General features: G+C 31.5%; 1 protein-coding gene across 1 annotated transcript in view; it reads left to right on the forward strand.

Annotated features, from left to right (window-relative positions):
• Nucleotides 1-22,945, forward strand: part of LOC141499328 (uncharacterized) — a 519,469-nt gene that overhangs the window by 187,054 nt on the left and 309,470 nt on the right. Inside the window, exons 10-12 of the mRNA XM_074202106.1 lie at nucleotides 10,415-10,473; nucleotides 13,670-13,778; nucleotides 15,797-16,030. Coding sequence (XP_074058207.1) covers nucleotides 10,415-10,473; nucleotides 13,670-13,778; nucleotides 15,797-16,030 — 402 coding nt within the window. The remainder of the gene's footprint in view (nucleotides 1-10,414; nucleotides 10,474-13,669; nucleotides 13,779-15,796; nucleotides 16,031-22,945) is intronic.

The following is a 22,945-nucleotide window of genomic DNA, read 5'->3' on the forward strand; positions in this document are numbered from 1 at the left end:
CTGGAAAGTACAGAACAAAATAACTAATAGGGAAAAGATACCCAAAATATTTAGGAAGATAGTACAAAACCATCTGCCTGCCCTTAGTGAGTTTAAGTCACTAGACCCAGACAAACTACATCCCAGGGTACTGAAAGATCTGGCAAATATGATTGATGAGTCATTATTAGTGATCTTTGGAAGATTGTAGAGAATGGGAGAAGTGTTTTTAGGACTTCATCATAGGAAATACTGACATAATTTTTTTTAAAAAGGACAGATTAGGGCCTATAAGCTTTAGATCAATGAGCATAATTCTGAGGTGAGGGGTTCTGATTTTGGGAAGAAGTCTTGAATATGTTATAAAAGACATGGTTATTAATGAATGTCTACTTAAGGAATAGATGAACACAAACTATTTCATGGAAAATTGATAACACTAAATAAAGTTCTTTTTGTGATAGGGTTCTTAGAATGACAAATCATGGGAATCTGTTCATAAAACTGGCTAATTAATAGTATAGTTATATAAATTGAGAACTTATTGAATGACCAGAACCGAAGTTTCATGAGGAGTTTAATATTAATTCATAAGAAAGTTTCTAGTGGAACATTCCATGTGACTAGGATTTGCCCTGTGGTATTCAAAATATTTATCAGTTGGGTAAATGCATGGATGGTATGTTTGTCAAATTTTCAGATGACATGAAGCTAAGTATTAGAATCAATGTGTTAGTTGAATGACTTTAAATCCAGAAAAGCTTTTGACAGGCTAAAACAATGATACAAACCTCACAAGATAAAAGTTAACAAGAAAAATGTCAAGTTTTATGTGAGTTTGAAAATGAGCTTGAAAACTTACAAGTGTATTATTTCTTCAAACACAAGAACAATATAGAATAAGCATAGTGTGACAGTAGTTCATTTGAAGAAGATCTGGGCATTTTAATATACTGAAAGCTCTACCAGAGTTAATATTATCATATGACTGCCAAAGAAACTGAGTTAGTCTCAGTTTAAATGAGGCCTAGATTTCAAGACTAGGTATGTAATGAGTCATCTGTACTTTGCCTCGGTTAAACCACATTTGGAGGAGTATCATGCTCATTTCTGAACATCATATCTTAGAAAATAACAACAATAAGAACCATTAAATTAAGGAGAAATTACATTAAAATAGTGAAAAGCTTTAAGTTTCCAAATGGTTCAAAGAAATGTAGCATGTTTGCAGTGAATAGGAGGACTCTGGGGAGCAGTGGAGATGGTAGCCTGATGGCTGTCTTTGAGTATTTGAATGATTCTCATGTGAAAGATACATTAAAATTGTTTACTTAATCTCTATGTATAGAAAGAGGAGCAGTGTGGGGACGATGTGAAGTAGAAACTGAGGTATGGTGTTTGGAAAAATCAATTTTCTCCTAGAACTGTTAATAAACTAGCATTTCTTAATTCTTGCTGTATATCAGATACTGTTCAAAGCACTGTCCAAAGGGAATGGTCTGGCTCAGGAGTCTTGTGGTTTTTCAAGTTGAGGAGGATGATTATGTTTTGGTTATATTATGGAGAGGATTCTTGATGCAGAACTCATTGAACAAGATGACCTCTGCATTCCTTTCCAACACAGAAAGTTTGTGCTTTCATTATTTTATGAGAGTATAACTTTTACAAATGTTAATTTCCATACTTGCCTTCCCAATCTCAATTGTACAAGTTAAAGATGGAGATGCATTGTTAAGCAAGCTTTTTGGGGGGAAAAAAATCTGAGGTTCCTAAGTGCTGCACAAATTTAATATGAGTAGACATTTTGGCATGGTATAAAAATGAACTTATTATATTACTTTAATAAAGTTAAAAAATGAGGCACATATGATTGATCATTTCATTTTACTCTGATTCATTCCCATTTTTAGCACAGTGTCCAGTTCTGAATACCACATTTTTACAAAGGACATTGATAACCTTGAATGCATTCAGAGCAGAGGGAACCAGGATGCTGGGAGGACTAAAAAAAAGTATCAATTAAAAAATCAGGGTTTCTCAGTATGGGGGAAATAAATATTTTCAAGGATCTGAAGGATGATCATATGGCAGAAGGATTAGAGTTGTAATGGGTAAAAAATTATGAAAGGAAATTTTTGCTTAACATTTGGAGAAAAAAATTAACTGGCTTATAATTCCATCATTAGAGTTCTACAAGTAGATATTGAGAAAGCTCTTTAAAGGAATTCCTGTTTAGATATGGTTTGAACTACATGTTCTTTTGAGGTTCTTTCCACCCCTCACTTCATGATTCTGAGAATGTCTTCTGTGTCCTATTACCAGTTTAGTTTTCCCTAATGATCACCATGTTTCTTCTCAGAAGAATAGATAATGAAATGTAATATAAAATATCAGGGATACTTTAATATGAAAACCCTCAAATACAGAAGAGTAGACAGCCATGTAACCAAAATTTAATAGCTCATATTTGGGGGGATTCTATATTGTCATCATTAGTCTCCAAATATACTATAGACTCAAAAGGAAAAAAAAATCAGAAATACTGAAGAAGTCTCAGGCTGAAAAGAAGTAAAGGGAAGCATTTTTACTCAGAAGCAAAATCTAGCAGTTATACTCTTAGAAAATGTAAATATATTTTTTATTGGAAAAATATCTAGTAAATGTATTTCTAGAGCCTGAAATGTCATTTTCCCCCCCCTACTGTTTCTACCAGCTTTGGCTTGCTCAAGCCTGAGGTAATTAGTGTAGGTTGAAATTTACATAACTGACTTTGGGGTTTTGTGAATATGAAAGAAGCACATTTATACAATGTAGTGAATAATTCATATTTTAGAAGCAAGTTTCCTATTTTTATCATATAAAAGATGTATTATATGTTCATAGTAGAAAGGACCTCAAGCATTGATTCTTTGATATCAATTTTTTTTTGCCTGTGTAGGTAAAGGAATTATTAGTAGTGATTCAATGCCATTTTACTCTTCAATAAGACTTGAACAAACTTAAAACAAATTTGCCAGGGTGATGACTGAGCCTTTAAAGTATAACTGTGATACACTGTGACAGTTATTGTGCAAAAGTCCTGAAAAATACTTGACTTCTGTAGAATACTTCATTTCTTTCACAAGAAATTAATGGTAGGTATAAAGAAAGTGTGATTGGAGGAATACAAAGGACAGCAAACATTCCCCCGATCTTTATTTGAGTTTAAATGATATTTTCTTTTGAGATCTGAAATCAGTTTTTCAGGTATAGAAGGCTCCTTCCTAGGTTATCTAAGTAAGGAGGAAGGACTCCAAAAGTATGTTTTAAACAGAAAAACTATTGAGGGGCATGACTTTGATTAGTTAGTTAGCTATTCTATGTTGCCATCATAGTTAATATTAAAGACATAATTTATATTTTAAAATTTCTTGATTCAGAGCACATGAGCCAGAATGCACTAATTTAGAATATAACAGGACTTTTCTATTTGAGAAGAAAAAGCAAAGCTAATTTCTTAATCATGTATAATATATCAATGATTAAATAAAGGATAAATCAAGGGCATATAAACTAGTCTGGAACACAGGCATCCAGAGTTCTTTTCAGTCTGATGTGACACATGCCACAGGACACTTGAAATCCAGTTAGGAAATTCCTCACTCTAACACAATTGCATATTCACTTGAATGACTCCTGAAGTCTGAGGCTTACCTGTTTTATACTTGAGATCAAAATTCAAATTGTGCCTTTCTAGGGTAGATATCAGGTACCTCTGAATACCTTGAACAGTAGTAATAAGCTAATTAAGGATACACATATGGGACAAAAATGTTGTTTAGATATTCACTATGTTATTTCAGTCATTTTTAGTGGTTTCTATCAGTATGCCTCCTTGTAAAAACATCCAAATGTAAACTCATTACTTTTAGAGTATAGATGGGATTTTTTGTCATTGCTGTTATTGCTATACTTATCAAAAATCCTGCAGGTAATAGTTATTCAATAAGCACTTATTGGCTTGAATCACAGTGAAACTCAAAGAATGATACTTCCAAAACTTTCATTGGAAGGACAAAAAATATTAAAATTTTGTTCTTGGTACCTAATTCCATAAAGATATTCAGATGATTTCCTATGAAGGAGTTCATTGATACTAGGTTATCACTGGGGATAATATACTGACTGTAATTTTTTAATAGGAGACTAAGTAAATAAAATTAAATATTAAAAACAACTACCTTTTAAGGAAAAAGAATTTCCTTAAATCAGTCCATTTTTTTTAGTCAACAACAACAACAACAAAATTCTCTTCAATTTAAATTTTGTACTAATTTTCCTCCATGGCCATTCTGTGAACCTATGTTATCTTTAAAAATATAGACTGATTTTTTTTCATACTTTGTATCTTTCTGCCCTTTAGATATATTGAGAATTTATCTTCTAGTACCCTCAACCATCAGCTCCTTGAGGGCAGGGACTAATTCATACTTGCTCTCATAAGCTCACTGAACAAGTCCTGATGTGCGGAAAGCATTCAGAAAATGTTTGATTGATTGTTTATTCTCTCTCTGGAGGCTATGATATTTTTGCTCTCTTTTGTAAGATCATAAAGGTAAACTAGTTAAGCTTTCAAATATATGACAGTTCAGCTAAGCCATAGCATTTCAGGCCCTTAATTTTTGAAGTGGGGTTGATAGTGTCCTTTAGAACCCTTTAGTGCCAAAACTGGATATTTTTCTTTCATGGTGTATCAAAGGAGCTTAGTAAAATGTGAATTCCTGTAAGCAAGCCCTGGTTTTTATTCTGTCTTTGTAACCCAACAGTCTTATCAAATTGTTAGTGTCTTGACTTGCTATTTGTGCAAATTTGGATTGGAGCTAGAACTCTGCATTGCATTTTATAATTTTTAGCCTCATATAATAGGCATTATTCTTTATCATTCTTTCTTATTGTAGAAGCAATGGAAGGATATTGAACTTGTAACTTAAGTTATGTGTTTGAGTTTTTATTGTATTACTTAGAAGTTGTACAACCATGGGCAAATGCCTTAGTTTCTCTCAGTTTAATTTCTGTCATCTGTAAAATAAGGATAATACTTGTACTACCTACTTCATAGTAAAAAAATATCTTGTAGATAGAAATACTATAATTATTACAATAAATTTATCAAAATTATTATGTAACCCCTATGGGCTAGGTATTCAAAATGAATTTTTTAAAAATTTATGACTTGACTTTTTTTAATCTTGATCACATATCCACTAGGAGTTTATTTTGGTATAACTTGCAAAGCGTTTGGTCTAAATCTAATTTCTTCCAAACTTCTGTTCAGTGTGTCTAAGGGATTTCTGTGAGGTCATGAGTCTTTATTTCATTACCTAGAGTCTGTGAGTTTATTGTATATCATAGTTTATATGTATTTACAATTTTATATATATATATATATATATATGTATATGAAATTTACTTTTTTCTTGTATACCTGGTCACTTATTTTGATCAATACCCATTTTTTATCAGTATTAAATAGTGGTGAAAATTATTATTTTATATTATAGTTTGAGATTTGGCACAGCTACATAATTTTTATTCACATTTTTAACCAAACAGATGGCAATGTAAATACAATGCTGGGTCAAGAAGAACTAAGTTCAAATTCAGTCTTAGCACTTATTTGCTGTGTGACTCTTATAAAGTCAATCTCTGCCCCCTTCAGTTTCTTAACTATAAGATGAGGGCAATAATAGAACCTGCCTCTTAGGACTGTGGTGACCATTAGTTGAGATAATATTTATAAAGTGCTTAATACAGACTTCAAAACATAGACAACACTTGATAAATACCTACTTCCTTCTGATTTTCCTTGAGATTCTTGAATTTCTTGCTTTTACAAAATTTTTATTATTTTTCCTACTTCTACAAAACAATTCTTTAATAGTTTGGTATAGCATTTAATAATTAAATTAATACAAGTGCTATCATAATTGTAGTTATATTGCCATCCTAAAAATGAGCAATGACTATTTTGACCAATTATTTAGTTCTATTTTAATTGTGAGAATAGTAATTCATGTTTTCATTTATATAAGGTATCTGGTTAAGCTATTATTATTTAAGCAATGACATTGTAAAACTCTTATTAGAATTTTGGGGATACCTTATATAGTTCTTGAGCATACCTTGGAGGTAGATCCTCAAGTGTTTTATGCATTCTGTAATTAATGGAACTTTTCTTACTAACTCTACTGGATTTTATTGGTATTATATATAGAAATGCTGATGAATTATTTTAGGGATTATTTTAGGTCTTACAAGTTTGTTGAAATAATTATTTCAATTATATTTTTATTTGATTCTTTAGGGGTGACATCAAATACAAAAAAGTGACAATTTTGCTTCCTATTTTCCTATGCCTATTTATTCAAATTCTTTTTTCTATTGTTCTAGTTAGCACTTCAAGTAGAGAAGAAAATTTGAAATTATACAATATCTGCTATGTACTGGGGGCTAAAATAAGTGTTTTTTACAATCATTTCATTTGATACTAATAATAATGATGAAAGGTAGATAGTATTTTGTCCGCATTTTTTAATTAAGAAAATTGAGGCAGGGCAGCTAGGTGGCACAGTGGATAGAGTACCAGCCCTGGAGTCAGGAGTACCTGTGTTCAAATCCAGCTTCAGACATTTAATAATTACCTAGCTGTGTGGCCTTGGGCATGCCACTTAACCCCATTGCCTTGCAAAAAACTTAGAAAAATAAGAAAATTGAGGCAAATAGAAGTTAAGTGACTTGGCCAGGATCACATAGCTGATAAATATCTGAAACTGGATGCAAACTAAGAATTTCTTGACTCCAGGCCCAACATTTAACCATACATACCATCAGTTGCTTTGTATCAAATGGAAATAATGACAAGGGGTCATTTCACCTGGAGTTTGTTTTTTAAAGGATTGTATTATTAAATATAATGATAGCACTTGGTTTGAAATATATGCTGTTTTTCAATTTAAGATAGCATTTATTTATTCTAAATTTTAGTGTATTTTTAGAAACAAATAACAATTGTATTTTATCAGATTTTTAAAATGTTTATTGAAATAATCATTGAATTTTGGATAACAATGTTATTAATATTATTAATTAAAATTATAGCCATTAATAATGACAAACCCGCCATGTATTCCTTATGCAAATCTAAATGTTAGTATTTACATTATTTTTAATTTTTTTAATATATATACACACACAGATATATATTATATCAATGCTAATTAAGGATATTGGTATCTATTTTTTTCTGTTTAGACTCTACTTGGTTTATATATCAAGACCATATTTCTATTAGAGAAGGAATTTGCTAGAATCCATTCATTTGCAGTTTTTGAGGGTAATTATGTAATAATACAATTATTTATTCTTTGAATGTTTGGTGGAATATCCTTTTGAATCCACTTAGTCCTGGATTTTTTTTTCCTTTGGAGGTTCCTTTTTTACCTTGTGTAATTACATTCTTTAATGGTTGTTTATATTCTGTATTTCTCATTTTGTTACTCTGGATAATTTATATTTTTGTAAATTTTTTTCATTTAAGTGGTCAGTTTCATTGACATAGTTGAATAAATAAAATATAATAATGTTTTTATTTTACTTCATTTATTTGAAATCTTTTCAATTTTAAAATTGATAATTTGTATTTTTGTCCTTTATAATCAAATCAGCTAATGAATTAAAGATTTAAAAAAGTTTCTAGTTATTTTCTATTAATTAATTATATAATTTTTTGCTTTGGATTTTTGTAAATCTCTGAATTATTTTATAGGATTTCTAGTTTAGTGTTTAATGGATATTTTGTTATATGAAATTGTCTAACAATTTAGTTATATTCCTAATTAATTTATCTATTCTTTTTTAATTGAAAAGAGTTTATAGATATATAAATCTTCTTTTAATGGTTGATTTGGCTACATCCTCAATGTCTTTTTACATTGTCTCATGTCATTATGTTTATTGAAGTTACTTGTTATTTCTAAGATCTTTCTTTGAAAAATCAATTCTTTAATATAAAGATATTTTTCCAGTTAATTTTTTAGCATTTTCCAGAGTCCCCTTATATAACATTATTTTGTTGTCAGATAAGTGTGTATATAAAATTTCTGCATTTGTTTTTATGGTTTATTTTTATCACAATCCATAATAGGTTTTGTAAAATTGACATAACAGCTGAGAAACATGAATACTTTTTAAAAATTTCTATTCCATAATTATTAGAGGTCTTTCAAATAAAATTTTACTAAAATTCTTTTCCTTTAACTTAATTGTAATTTAATCTAACTTATTTCTTGGTTATTTCAAAATTAGATTTTTGTGGGGTTGATACGGTTTAATTGAAGTCCCCTATTATAGTTTCACTATTTACCCTTTTAATTTATTTGGTTTTCCCTTTGAGTTCATGGAAACTATATCATGATGTGACTAGACATGTTGTGGTTTAATGTATGTACAAGATTGTAGTTTGTTTAAGTAGAATGGGAAAAGGAATCCTGACATTAGAAAAGTAGAAGAATTATGTGATGTGGTACATAAATACATAGAGAGAAAGATAGACAGATAGATATAGATATTGGCATTGATGCATATAATAATTTTTGGAAGACTCACATAATTCTCCTGAGGAAGCTCACAACAAAGTTTTGAATATATTTCTAAATATAAATATAAATATATATTTATATATTAATGTATGTGTATATGTGTGTCTTCAAAGAATGTCAAAGGAGTATTTAGGGTAGAGGATTGTGCACTAGATCTTAAAATCATTAAGGTTGTGAGAGTCAATTTGAAGTCAGTAGATGACAGCAAGAAAGAGGGAAGCAGATGGTAGAAATAAATTGCATATACTTCAAAGGAATGCTTAGTATAATACCTAACATCTTATAAATGCTTCATAATTAATTACTGATTGATTCATTATTGAGAGATAATAATAGATGAATAATCAAAACACATGGGGAGGAAGGAGTATACTTTGACCTCCTATCTGAATTGAAAGGAGTGGAATATCTCTAGGTTTTTATTTTATGTCCATGGGGGAAGAAAATAAGAGGAAAGTATAAAGAATGATAGACTTGTTAACAAAATTTTAGACCACAGTAGAAACAACTGGATGGGTGGAAAATGATAGCCAATGAGAGAATCCTGAAATTGATTCCCCCAGTGAGTTCAATTTTATAATAAACCAAAAATGATTCTGAATATTATTTGTAAAGCTTTTTGGAAGGAAACAATGATAAAGGATTATTGGTAATTTAAAGTAGCTTGCTTTTTCAACAGATCTGAAATTGATGGAAGATGGAATTCATCTTCCTTAAAAATTTGACTTTAAAAGCATTCTTTTGCCTTTCTTATTTTTAGATCAAGAGAAGTTATAACAGAATAATATGGGACTGAAACTAAAGACCAATAGAAAAATAAATGGGAAATCTAGGGTTCATTCCTGACTATGATAATTAATTAAATGAGCTTGGACAAATCTCCACCTTTATGATTCTCATTTCTTCTCTTAACTTTTGGAGGAAATATATTGAACTATGGAATCTCTAATATCCCTTTTTACATGATAATGACTCTGATTCTAAGTTGACTGATGCTGGGTATGATTATTCTCTTCAAGGTTTTCTAGGATTAAATTCATCATTGAACTCCTCTAAGTCTTCTATCATACATCCAAGAAGACTAAATGATGGCAACTTTCTCTAAAAATAGACAAAAATAAGTTTGAAATAAGCTTGATCATATTCAATAGACCAAGAAACCAATATACATACATATGTATACATGTATATGTTTACAAATATGTATATATTCATATTTGTTTTATATATAATCCAATTCCTCTATTCAATAGATGTATGCTTTAGGATCTAAGTGAAGGAGGAAACAGTGATGGTCTTAGTTACTGAGGACAGTATCATGGAAGGCACAAGACTTCAGTCCAGTCTTGAATTAGATGTTATTAGCTTACAATAGACACAGGAGAACCATAGCATAATCCTAATTAATTCTTTGTTCTCTCCTTTCTATAGAAATGCAGTTCTTACATGAAGCAGTTATTATTTTTAAAATATAGGTGGGGCAATAGTATTAACTGGGTTCAATCAATTTTTCAAACACTTCATTTGTATATTGGTGTTACATTTAGATTCTATATTAAATAGTATCCTCTTTTAGACCTATCATGTCAAAGATCATTTTCTTACAAAGCTCAACATATAAATAAAAATAGCTATTTAGGCCATATGTATAATCTTATATGAACTTTGAAACCTCTGAATAATATCTGTTTCAGTGGAAAATAAAATATATCAGGATTTTTAAAACTTTACTTACTTTTCAAATAGATATTTAAATTAGCCTTTGAATTTATTTTGTATTTCTATTTTCTTTCTTGCAGGATTCTAAAAATGAGGAGGAAGAAGTTCTTCAAGAAAGCATTCAGATGTCACACCCAAGGTTGTTTAGAGTGGGGCATATTTTTTTAAATTGTTTTAAAAATTTTCTATAGACTGAATACAGCTCAGTTTAATATACTCAATACTCATCTGAGTTCTTCCTAAGGGCTAAATTAGTAACTATTTCTCAGTTCTTGGAACTTTAGATTCATTGCTGGCAAAATTCCTGCCCTGGTAGATGGATGGTGACTGGGAAATATGTCTTAGTTCTAATTCAGGATATATAATGAATCTTTTGTTCTTTGAAGAAACTTCTGTAGCATTGTTTCTACTATATACTTCAATTGCCTTGGTTATAATTACATAATACTTTCAAAAATGCCTGCCAGGAAATCAAGTTTTAAAACTCCAACCCTGACCTTGTATTCAAGAAAATCCAGGTCCAGATTCCATCTCATGCTTGCCAGCTATATGCTCTGAAACCATTTTACTTAATTCCTCTGTTTCCATCTCTATATAATGGGGATAACATATATATATGTATATATATATATATATATACATATATTATATATAGTAATAATCAATTGAAAAGAATTTTTAAATGTGTATTTATTCCATATACCAAGCTAAACACTGGAGAAACAAAGGCAAGGGTTCTTACCTTCAAGGAGTTCATAAGTATCATAGTCTGATAGATACCTTAAATCATCATCAAGAGATTCAATTATGAAGATGCATGAATTGAGTTTTGTAAAACTTAAGTACTATATAATTATCAGAATATCATCATCATCTTTATCTTCAGCACCAGCAGAGACAGTAGGAGCAGGAGGAACAGCAGTAGCAGTAGCAGCAGCAGCAGCAGCAGCAGCAGCAGCAGTAGTAGCAGCAGTAATAATAATAGTAGCAGTAGTAGTAGCAGCCATAGAAGTAATAATAAAAACTGCTGCAGTAGCAAAAGTATTAATAGCAATGGTAGGAATAGTAGCAAGACATCTATCTAGTTCCTGCAAGATTAATTAGGAGGTTCAATGAATTAAATGCCATACCTACAATCACGAATGTCTGAGTTCAAATACTACCTCTGATATTTATTATTTATGTGACCTCCATTAACTGCAACCCTGGATAAGTCTCTTCACCTTGTTTGCCTGAGTTTCCTCATCTGTAAAATGAACTGGTGAATGTAATGGCAAACACTCCAGTTTCTTTGCCAAAAATATTCCAAATGGAGTCAATGAAGACTTGGACAAAACTAAAATGACTGAACAACAAAAATTATTTGTCAAATATGTGCCCATTTTCTCATCTGTAAAACACTAATACCACTTAGTTCCTATAGCTGTTATGAGAAAAAATTATTTGCAAATTATACAGTGTTGTGACAATGTCATCTTTCTAAATTTATTATTACTATTATTAGCAGGTAGCGTGCTGTAACTGCATAATGTTATTTCTCAAGGTACCTAAACTCCCTGAGATATAGTTTTGGCTTTATCTGTGGCTACCTCAGTACATAGTCTTTGATTAATATAGCCCCATAACAGACAAGGTCAGTGTCAGCCTCCACATCCCTTGATATGATGCACCTGGTATCTGCCGCCTGAATGATGTGCATCAGAATAAGAACTGTCAAGTGAGTCTTTAGTTACAAGGGAAAACTGAGACTATGACCCAGGAATCTGAGTTTTCAGGTTAAATTATATGAATTCAATTATATAAGTTATATGAAATTCTCAGGACATTTTACCAGTAACTATGGAGTTATTTTGTAGAGATTGCTGAAAGAAAATCCTAAAATAAACACACACAAACACACACATACACACAAAGGCACACACACACACATATACACACAAACCCTCATTGTGCTTACTTAAAATGTTTGATGCTCAGTAATGAAATCTGTTTACCTTCATAACTGTGTATTAGTGGCCATTAAAGGCAATAGATACAGTAGTTTAAAAGTAATAAAATTTACAACAAAGTGTATTTAATTTGAAATTGAATTGCAAGCAAATGGGTGTCCTAATGAACCCTTGTGTCAATGTAGCTCTAACCAAATTAAGTGAAATCATTTCCATCACAGGAAACTAAATGAGCTCAAAGACTTGAACAGGCCATTCTTCTGGTGGGAAAACAGTCATTGTCACAGATGGCTCTGTTGTTAACATTAAGCTCAAGTTCAGGAGCAGTGAAATGTGAGCTCCTTCTTAATTCAAATGAATTTGGGGAATCAGCTTAAAGTTGTCATGGGTTTCTAGTGGCTAAAAACAAACAAATGGATAAAACCAGTAAATGTTAACTGAGGAAAATGAATCCAGAGACTATGGGGAGAGTAAAGAATAGTTCTTATATCCTGGCCGTTACATTAAGAAAAAACTTTAGGCAATTTGAGGTATTCATCCATTTAACTGATTATTTTCAAATACTCCTTTAACTAACTTTATGATTCAAAAGAAAAGATATGTAGTTTAGTAAGATAGAGAGGCAACCTTAGAGTCAGATAAACCTGGCTCAAGATCCATTTCAGAGACATGTTGCCTGTCTGACACCCAGCAAGTCACAATCTCTCAGTTTTACAGGTAGCATTCAATAGTTATAGAACAGTTGGAGAGCATGAATTTTCTTCCCAGATCTGGTCCAAAGAAACAAAAAAAAAATAAAGAGGAGCCTTGAAAAATGATGAAACAAAATATTTCCTTCCACTTGTCCGCATGATATTGGACAAGTCACTTCCTTGGGTGCAAAATAATTTTGTAGATTGAATGAATTCTAAGGATAAGGAGCCTTTCAGCAATAAACTTTTATGATTCTAAATAAAAAAAGAAATTTGAGTGAGAATCCCAAAAATTCATCTGAGTTATTTCTAGAAGCACCCCCCCCCAGATACCATGATACAATGAGAAGCATACAGCAGCAAACAGTCATATTGTTAAGCAGACAATTATACATAATACTTTGTGCCACATACTTTCAATTCACTTCTTGGATTTCAATAAGCAGCAGCCCCAGAGTGATGTGTTAGGCTGGTTCTCAATAATACATTAAAGAAAAATATCAAATCATATTGTAGCTCCCAAGGCAAACACTTTGCATTGTTACTCCATTGTCAAGATTTCATCTCTCTCTCTCTCTCTCTCTCTCTCTCCCCCTCCCTCCCTCCCTTCTTCTCTCCCTCCTCCCTCTGTCTCTCCCTCTCCATCTCTCTGTCTCTGTCTCTCTGTCTCTGTCTTTCTCTGTAAATGATGCAGAGCAATAAATCAACTGATGGACATCAGTCAAAAGGAAATTGTTGCCACATATGTCAATCCCATGGATGTTTCTGCTGAATCAAAGAAAATGATGGGACCTTGCTGTAAGGTGAGGCTCTAAACAACTGATATTTATTTCCTCTGATGCAAAATGATAAAAAAGATGGGATTAATTATATTGGTAGACTTGACTTGTGCATTGTTGTTTCTCCTCCCACTCTGCTTTGCAGCTTTTGTACAGAGGAGTTTATGGGGTCTTAAGATATAATTTTTCCTCCAAGTAGAACAATATGCTTAAGCAGAATGTCTAAAGCTATTAGGAGTAGAGTTCTTCCCAAGAGTTTGTCAGTGTTATCCAAGAGAAGTCTTTCAGGAGGCAAGGAGACAGCCATGCCACCATGCAAATGAGACAAGGCTTGAGATGTGATGAATCTTCTGTCTCCTTTCCCTCCCCGACTGACACTCGCTTTGAGGAAGGTTGTAAATGCAAGAGAGATTGTGGTATAATTCCTCAGACTGGCATTTCTGCCCCCCAGTCACCATTCCATTATCTTCCAAATTGCTGTGTTTCAGAGAGATAAAGATTTTTTATGGCTTGCTGACTTGAAACAACCAGAAGAGCCAGGAAAGAGATGGCTAACCGGCCATGCATAGTAATTCCATTGGTAAATGACAAAATCTTTGTTTGTATGACATTTCCAAAATTACTGCAGAAGATGAATCTCAAATACAAAATGTCATATTTGGCATGCAAAACTATCAAAATATATTTCAGTATAAAATTCATAGAGGCGTTTAATTTAGAATGTGTTTAATAACTAAGTCTGCCTGCATCAGTAATCCTGCCTTGAGGTTTAAAAAGATTGTCTTATTTATTCACATGATGTTAATTTTTTTATATATACTTTGGAAATCAACATATCAAGGTTAAGTCTTCATTGTTAATTAAGATTTTCTAATTAAATGGAAAATAATTGCCATTCTGATTAGTTGTTAAGTATAGTTTGTATGAAAAACTAAAGGAGTTTAATAACTTTAACTGTTTACCAAACTCTTTGATTTCATTCCAGAAGTCATCTATCTATATGGAAATGCATATTATCTCTTCCAAAATATTTCCCAGGCAGGATTAAAAAAAAGAGATTATTGTCTGCTGTAGGTTAACGGATAGAGTTGCTAACTATAGTGGTCAAGGGAGAAATTGTATTCCCTAAATGAAATTTTTTGGCTCATATTAAAAGCATGAAGTGATAGAGGGATTCTTTCAGGTCGTGTCATTGTGAAAGGATTAAATGTAGAAAATGTGATTTAAAGACATCTGGGTAATTTTACAATCTCAAATGAGTTTTGGTTTGATTATCTACCACAATATTAGTCTAATAAAAGCTTCATCTACTTGTATACCTCTTTCACGACTCAAACAAATGCAATTATGACCTATTTGTCTCAGCAAAACGTTAACAGAGTAGCTCAAATATCCAATAAAGTATATTTTGATACACATGCTTCATGTGTAACATTTTTGCTTACAAGCTTTTGTCTCAGGCAGATACAAATGTTTCCCCTCCTCCCACTCTCCCCCTTGATCCCTATGGGGTATATCGACTTACTGCATTTTTAGAAGAATATTAAATTATCTGATAAGGTGAAGTACAAATTTGCCCTGTGCTATAAGCACTAATCACCTTGGCAGGACTTATAATTATTGTAATAGGCAATGGCTGCCATGTTTCCAGCTATGTGCCTGAAGCTCAGTAGTCATATCACCCATCATCCATGTCTTTGAAGGCATGCTGTTTTTTTGCTGTTGCTGTTATTGTTGTTGTTGTTTTAAGAAGTGTGATTTCCTGAAAATTCTGTTTTATTAGAGAAAACTGATGACTCCTGGAGTTAGCATACAAGCAAAAAAAATAGACTTTACCTATAATCTACACATGTTGCTTTTGACTTCTTAGTTGAATATAAAGTGTCTTCATTGATTATCATTGCTAATACAGAATTAGACATAAGAAAAAATATATTGCTGACATTTTGTTATTATTTTGGGTGATTTATCTTATATATTGTGTGTGTGGTCAAATTCAATTGTTGCAAAATTCAATAACTTTTTGTTGTTGTTTTATTTAGGATGAGACATCCCAGGAACCTCATCATATTCAAATCCTATTAAAATGCTTGAGAGGAATCAAAGACAAGGTGCCTAAAGGCTCTTATTTCCTTAAAATTTCTTTACTCCATCAACTTGAAAATTGTGCTCTTCATTGGTCTAAAACAGAACAACCAAGAAATGGAACAGTACCCATAAATCATGATGGAAACTTTTATGATGTGGAAATATATATTAACCAAAGCCTATATATGGTAAGCAAAGTCTCTAGGTAGTCTTTCAATTCTACATTCATATTTTTTTCATCCTCGATTTTCTCATCTACAAAGCAGAGATAATGTCACTAGCTACTTCTTAAGATTAGTGTGGGGAAAGCTCATTTTAAGTTTTAAAATGCAATATAATTGTTAATTACTATTGTTATTGCTATATATATATATATACATATATATGTATATATATATATATATATATATATATATAGTTTCTTTGAGACTCAGAACTAGTCAAATTTCATTGTATTAGTTGGTTAAATAATAAAATTCTGCATTTTAAGAATTTAAATTTTTTCTTATACTATTTTGAAGTCATATTTTCCTTTTGTTTCTAGTACATCTATTTTGACATCATGTTTATGTCAGTATCACTTTTGAGGAAGAAAGAAAAGTATTAGAAATAAATACAAATATGTGTATGACAGGGTTATTTTAATTTTATTTGTTAATTCCCATTTTCCAGCTAACTTTTTCAATTTTCAAATAAATTTTCTCTTTGAGGAGCTATAGTATAGGTTCTTCAGTCTTTCTGGTTATTTTATTTATATTAGGCAAGTATGCTGTACATGTAGGTACATATATGTATATATATGTGTGTGTGTGCTTATGAGCATGTATACATATATAGGCATATGTACAGCAGCACCTACATGTTACTTATTATTATATTTATTAAAATTATTATTATTATTAATATCTTTCCCCATGTATAATCTATATAGGTATCTATGTGTGTACCTATACAGGTACATAGCTATAAAATAAATACACATAAATACAAATATGTATAAGAGTATAAATGTGTATAAATATATGTATATGCATACATATATTCATGATTATATATTTATATACTTGTCACACAATTTATATGTATATGTAATGACAAAAACAGCAATAGCAGAAACAACTAATATTAACACTGTGCCTATTATGAGTCAAAAATTGGTCTAGGTGTTTTACAATTATTTTCTCATTTGATCCTCCCAGCAACCCTGCAAATTGTTGGTATTATAATAAAAAAGATGTTATTATTGTTATAATATATATATATATATATATATATATTATAATGGGTATTATTAAACCCATTTTACAGAGATGGGAAGTAAGGTAAACAAAGATTAAGAGACTTTTCCAGAGTCTTGCAGTTAGGAACTGTCTGAGATTGGATTTGAAAGTACATCTTCTTGAATCTTATGTATTTATGTGCATATTTATGTATCTAAGTATAAAACACATTCACAAGCACACACATATATGTATAGATACATGCATGTGTGTATCTATACCATTGTATATAATCTATCTATATACACAGAATATACATGCACATATACAAAACATACATACATAGCAACTTTTTAGAATTTATTAACTTTATTTTCTATGTACCTCTCAGGAGAGACATAGATGTGGTCATCATAGGAGACATATAGAAAATAGTCAAATTCTAGTTTCAACCTATTGGGGTTTTTGGTTTTTTGGGTTTTTTTTTTTAGATTTTTTCAAGGCAATGGGGTTAAGTGGCTTGCCCAAGGCCACACGGTTAGGTAATTATCAAGTGTCTGAGGTCAGATTTGAACCCAGGTACTCCTGACTCCAAGGCCAGTGCTCTATTCACTGCACCACCTAGCCGGCCTCCCCCCTTTTTTAATGGGTTTATTTTTGATTCTTTGGCTTTTTTTTTTAGTATCAACCTATTGCTTTGAGATCAAATAAAGACTCCTTTGTTGACATTCAGAGCTTTTCACAACTTGATGCCATCCTCCCTTCCTAGTCTTTTTACTTTCTACTCCCTTCCTCACACCCTGGGATCTGGGCCAACAGGTCTCCTTGCAGTTTTGCATGCAGTATTCATCATCTATTCTCTGAGTCCATATACACAATCTGTCCCTCATGTCTAAAATGTCTCTCCCTCCCTATTATATTCCCTAGTTGACTACAAGGCATGAAATACATTTAACTGCAATACATTTTTTTGAACTTCATGCTTTTGGAAAGTGTAATCAATTTGTAATAATTTGCAGAAAGAAATGGCAAACCACTCCAGTATCTTTGCCAAGAAAATTCCATGGACAGAAGTCCAGGGGGTTATGAAGAGTTGGAAATAACTGAACAGGAACAATATAGAGTTCATCTGTTTGATGGAGGTGCTAACTCTTCGATTTGTATTATATGATTAGAAAAATTTGGTAAGGAAATCAATAGTGTGATATCTGGATAAATGCTTAACCTAGGAAAAGACAAACTTCCTTGAATTATCTTGGTTAATTTTCATGTCCAGGAGATGATTAATATGCTGAATGACAATGAAATCATTTCTCCCTTAAAGTGAATCCAGTAAGACTCATACCTGCCAATACTTGTTTGGTAGTTTCTGTTATTGTACAAACTTGAAAGTAATAAAAGTTTCATTTCTTTAAAAGCCTCCTTTAATTCTGATTGTCCTCTATAATTAACTCAAATTAGTGTGGTCCTACTGAATAATGAACAAAAAAATGGCATAAGTATCAAATCATGATCTCAAAGCAGTTAAAGCTGAATTTATGGAACCAAAGAGAGTTTGAAATCATATACTATGATTTATTCTTCTTATTTATTCTATGATGCTAAGTTTTCATTAGGGGTTAACTGTGTATTTAGTTTACAGATACTTTCATAGATTTAAAATACATACATACATACATATATATATATATATGTATGTATATGTATGTATTTATACAATGGTCAAAGAAAAAGCCCTTATTAAAAACCCTCCAGTTTTCAAAAGTAGTCCTGGAAATAATATCTGAGTATAAAATTTGAATTTTTTTAACTCCACTTCATATACATCAAACTAATTTGTGCACATCAGAATTTGAAGGATGGAAGAGATTATAAAATCATCCAAATCATGGACAAACTGTGAACTGGGCAATTGAAGTGAATTGTCCAAGGTCACATGACCAATGAGTGAAAGAATTGGAACTAGAAACTCAACTGGAAATATCATATAGTCTAGTTTATTTTCAAGCCTATAAAATAGTTGAAACCTTTTATGATGTTATTAATAGTAATGGGCATTTTTGTTGAAGATAATTTGGAAAGTCAGATGAACAGGTAATTATTAAAAACATTATTCTGGCACTTAACCTTCATTATTTTAAATGGTTTATTGTCTGTACAATATTCAATAGATATTAATATTAACAATTATATTGGTGTATATAAGGCACAGCCACCATATCAGGTACTATTTAGACTATGTTATTAAATATAGTCTATTTAAGAGTCTATAAATACCCAATAGAAGGACATTAATAATATTAGCAGCTGATATTTACATAAATATATAAAGTTTGCCAAGTCCTTCATGCATTCTATCTATAATCTAATAACTCTGTGATATTATTGTCATTTTTCAGTTTCTCTTTTGAGAGAAATTAAATAAATTTGCCTGGGATCATTTGGGTAACAAGTGTCTAGGGCATTACACAAACTACTGTTTCCTTTTCTGAGTCTGACTCTCTTTTTTATGACAATGCTGCCTCTCTAAAGTATGTTCACTAAGTGTTTTTTCCTGGGCGATCTCTTAGGAGGCCTATAGCATCAGTAAGACATCTAATAAACCAAAAATGGTTAATTTCCTGATTCTGAGAAATATTATGGTTAAAATCAAATACAAAATTAACATTATATAGTGTTTACTCTGTGTCTGTTAGTGTCCTGAGAACTTTGCAGTTATAATTTCATTTGATATTCAGCAATTCTTGACTATAGGCATTATAATTATCCCCATTTTACAGATGAAGAATTGAAGCAAATAGAAAATAAGTGACTTGCTCGAGGTTATATAACTAGTAAGTGTCTGAGGAAAGATTTGATTGCAAATCTTCCTCACTTCAGTACTGTTGCTCTGTCCACTGAATGAAATAGGCATATAATATTCTAAGCAAAAGTTAAAGAAGTTTCTAGAAAACTTCTTGAACTCCTCAGTGAGTAATAGAAGCCAACAGTTCCTCAGCCAATAAAAACCTCTTTTTTTCCCCTTGACAAACAAGAACAAAACAAACAAAAACCTCAGAATAATGTTGAAACAACAAGCCAAAATTTTCCTCCCTTGTGTCAGAAACAAACAAAATAATTACCTTCTGCCACAGTCAAGGAAAATTTATTCTTTATCAACCTGACAAAATGTCACTGAGTAAGAATTATCCCCTGATAACACCTGGCAAAATTTTAGATCTTTTAAGAAACCCGTTAGGATATATAATTGACTAATAAGAAAAAAAGAAAAGAAAAAGTACTAAAATGAAACAAATTCAGAACAGACTCTGGCAGGCAGGACAGGAAAGCTGGTTGAGACTATTGGTTTCAGAATATAAATCCTGTTACTCAAATTCTTATTCATTCCATTGGGCTCTAGTCAATCACACTGAGTATTCCATAATAAACAGCCAATTTGCCCGTCAGTCTCTACATTAAAAACTGGTTGTGGACTGACAGTTATAATAACTAGACATTAAATACTTTAGTATTTAAGCACATTGGAGATAGTTACAGAAATACTCCTATGTATATACATATAGGTATATGCAGTATATAAAATGAAGTTCATAGATGCTTCATTTAATATATTCCTATTGTTGTTGTTGAGTTGTGTCTTACTCTTTTTGACCCTATTTGGGCTTTATTTTTCGGCAGAGACACTGGAGTAGTTTGCTATTTCCATTGCCATTCATTTTAGAGATGAGGAAACTGAGGCAAACAGTGCTAAGTGACTTGCCCAGGGTCACTTGGCTATTAAGTAAGGCTGGTTTTGAACTCATGAAGATGAGTCTTCCTGATTCCAAGGCTTGTATTCTATCCACTGTACCACCTAACTACCAACATTTTATATTTATTTTGTGTTTTAAATATAAATATATATAATATTGATGCATACACATATATGTATGTATTTGTGTACATTTCACATACCCATATGTGTATGCATTTATACATATACATGTGAGACTATTTATGACTTTGAGCAAGTTAACATTTATAGCAGATATAACAAACAACTAGGTTCTGATGAAAAAAATCTCATGATATTATCATGTGTTCAAATTTATAATTATATAAAACATGATAACTAGTTCTAGTGTAATGAAAACATGCAGTTTAAATTCAAATAATGCACTCACTTCATAAGTTTTTTTATACTAATTGGAACCAAGTTAATAATTAGAAAAAAATCATTAACTGGGATTTTATCTGATACTCATTTATGTCTTTAAGTATGAGGTCAAATGATTTGCTTTGATCATAGAAGTAAACAGGTCTCAGACTTGAATTTGCTGGATATTGATTGTATTTAGTCTTCCAAGGTGACACTATATGCATGAGATGCCTGACATAACAGCCACAAAACAGTGACAAGCTTTTTAACATGTTCTAATCTTATAAAGTTAGAAATTGTTCCTTCATATATACAGAAAAAGAAAAGATAAGTTTTCACAGAAATGAAAATAAAATATTTATTGGAGGAGAAATACTGAATATGGGACAGATGAAATTACTATGCCCCAAAGCAATGTCTTGAGATTACAATGAAAATTCCATAACATTCATAACATCTCTGTTAATTTACCACAAGATTTAGGCATTGTGCTGAAATATAGGGAGTAGATGCTACAGGGTGGATGATTTCCTCCGGGTTTCTGGGACTATTTGTCAAACTGGAGTGATCAAGTGATACCTGAGTGAGACTATTATTATTATTATTGTTTATGTATTTGATTTTTGCCTAATCTGCTAATTCAATGATATTTTTGGATATGACTTCCTGGGGTTTCGTTCCGTTTAGGCTTCACTTTTCTCCTTAAGTCTATCTGCTAGACAGTATCTGTATGAGGTGGTAATTGGAGCTGTATGCAGTAGGGATTTGTGAATAACATCAAACTACTATTTAAAATAAAACACATAAAAATAAAGATAAAATAATAAGAAAAGTTATATAACAAAGAATGAAGTGGCAGATGATTAAATTTGGAGTCATAATTTGGGTTCATATCATATAACTTCTGTGACCTTGGACAAGTCACTCTTTGGATTTCTGTTTTCTTATCTATAAATTGTGTATTTGTGGTAGCCTTGATGACCTCTAAGATTCCTTACCTAAATCTACAAACTTAGGAAAATTTAGGGGGCAATATGATTAAAGGATCTTTGATTTTGACTCATTTGAAGTATTTGATCATTTCCATTTTCATTGAATTCTAGGATATGAATGTGTTGCAGATATGAAAACCTAATTGCTACAATAAAATGGTAGGGTTACTGAATTTGAAGTCGCTTGAACTGGAGTTCACATTCTAGCCCTTTATCTTACTAGATAGGTCACATTGTGTTAACTTTTTCTGGTCAGAATTTTCTCTTCTGTAAAATGAAGGCTTTGGATTGGTCTACTTCAAAGATCCCTTCAGGTGCTGTGCTCCTAAAAATCATATGGTTAATAAAAGGCTAGGTTGGGTTTCCTTTAGAAAACTAAGGTGACTGGTTATGTGGAAAATATACTGCAGGCTATCAGGCAAAAGAGCAGCTACCATTCGGTAGTCTCTGTTATTAGGTGAGGTTATCCACTCAGAGGACTTTGTCTTGTGACATTTAAAACTTACTTTTGATGTTTCATGGGGAGCTTGCTGCTCTTGTGGTGGCCAAGCAAATGGTTCAAAACCTTTATTCACCCTCTGTATTCACTCAATTATGGAGTCCTGCTGATTCTATCCACATAACATCTCTTGCTTAAGTGACTTTCTTCTGAAAATGCCTATAATACCTCCATCTTCATCTTTCCTGTCTACTTTCAAGTATTTAGCTAAAGTCTCCTCTTCTACAGGAAAACTTTTCCAGTACTGCTTAATC

The sequence above is a fragment of the Macrotis lagotis genome, chromosome X (genome assembly GCF_037893015.1).
Source record: "Macrotis lagotis isolate mMagLag1 chromosome X, bilby.v1.9.chrom.fasta, whole genome shotgun sequence".
NCBI lineage: Eukaryota > Metazoa > Chordata > Mammalia > Peramelemorphia > Peramelidae > Macrotis > Macrotis lagotis.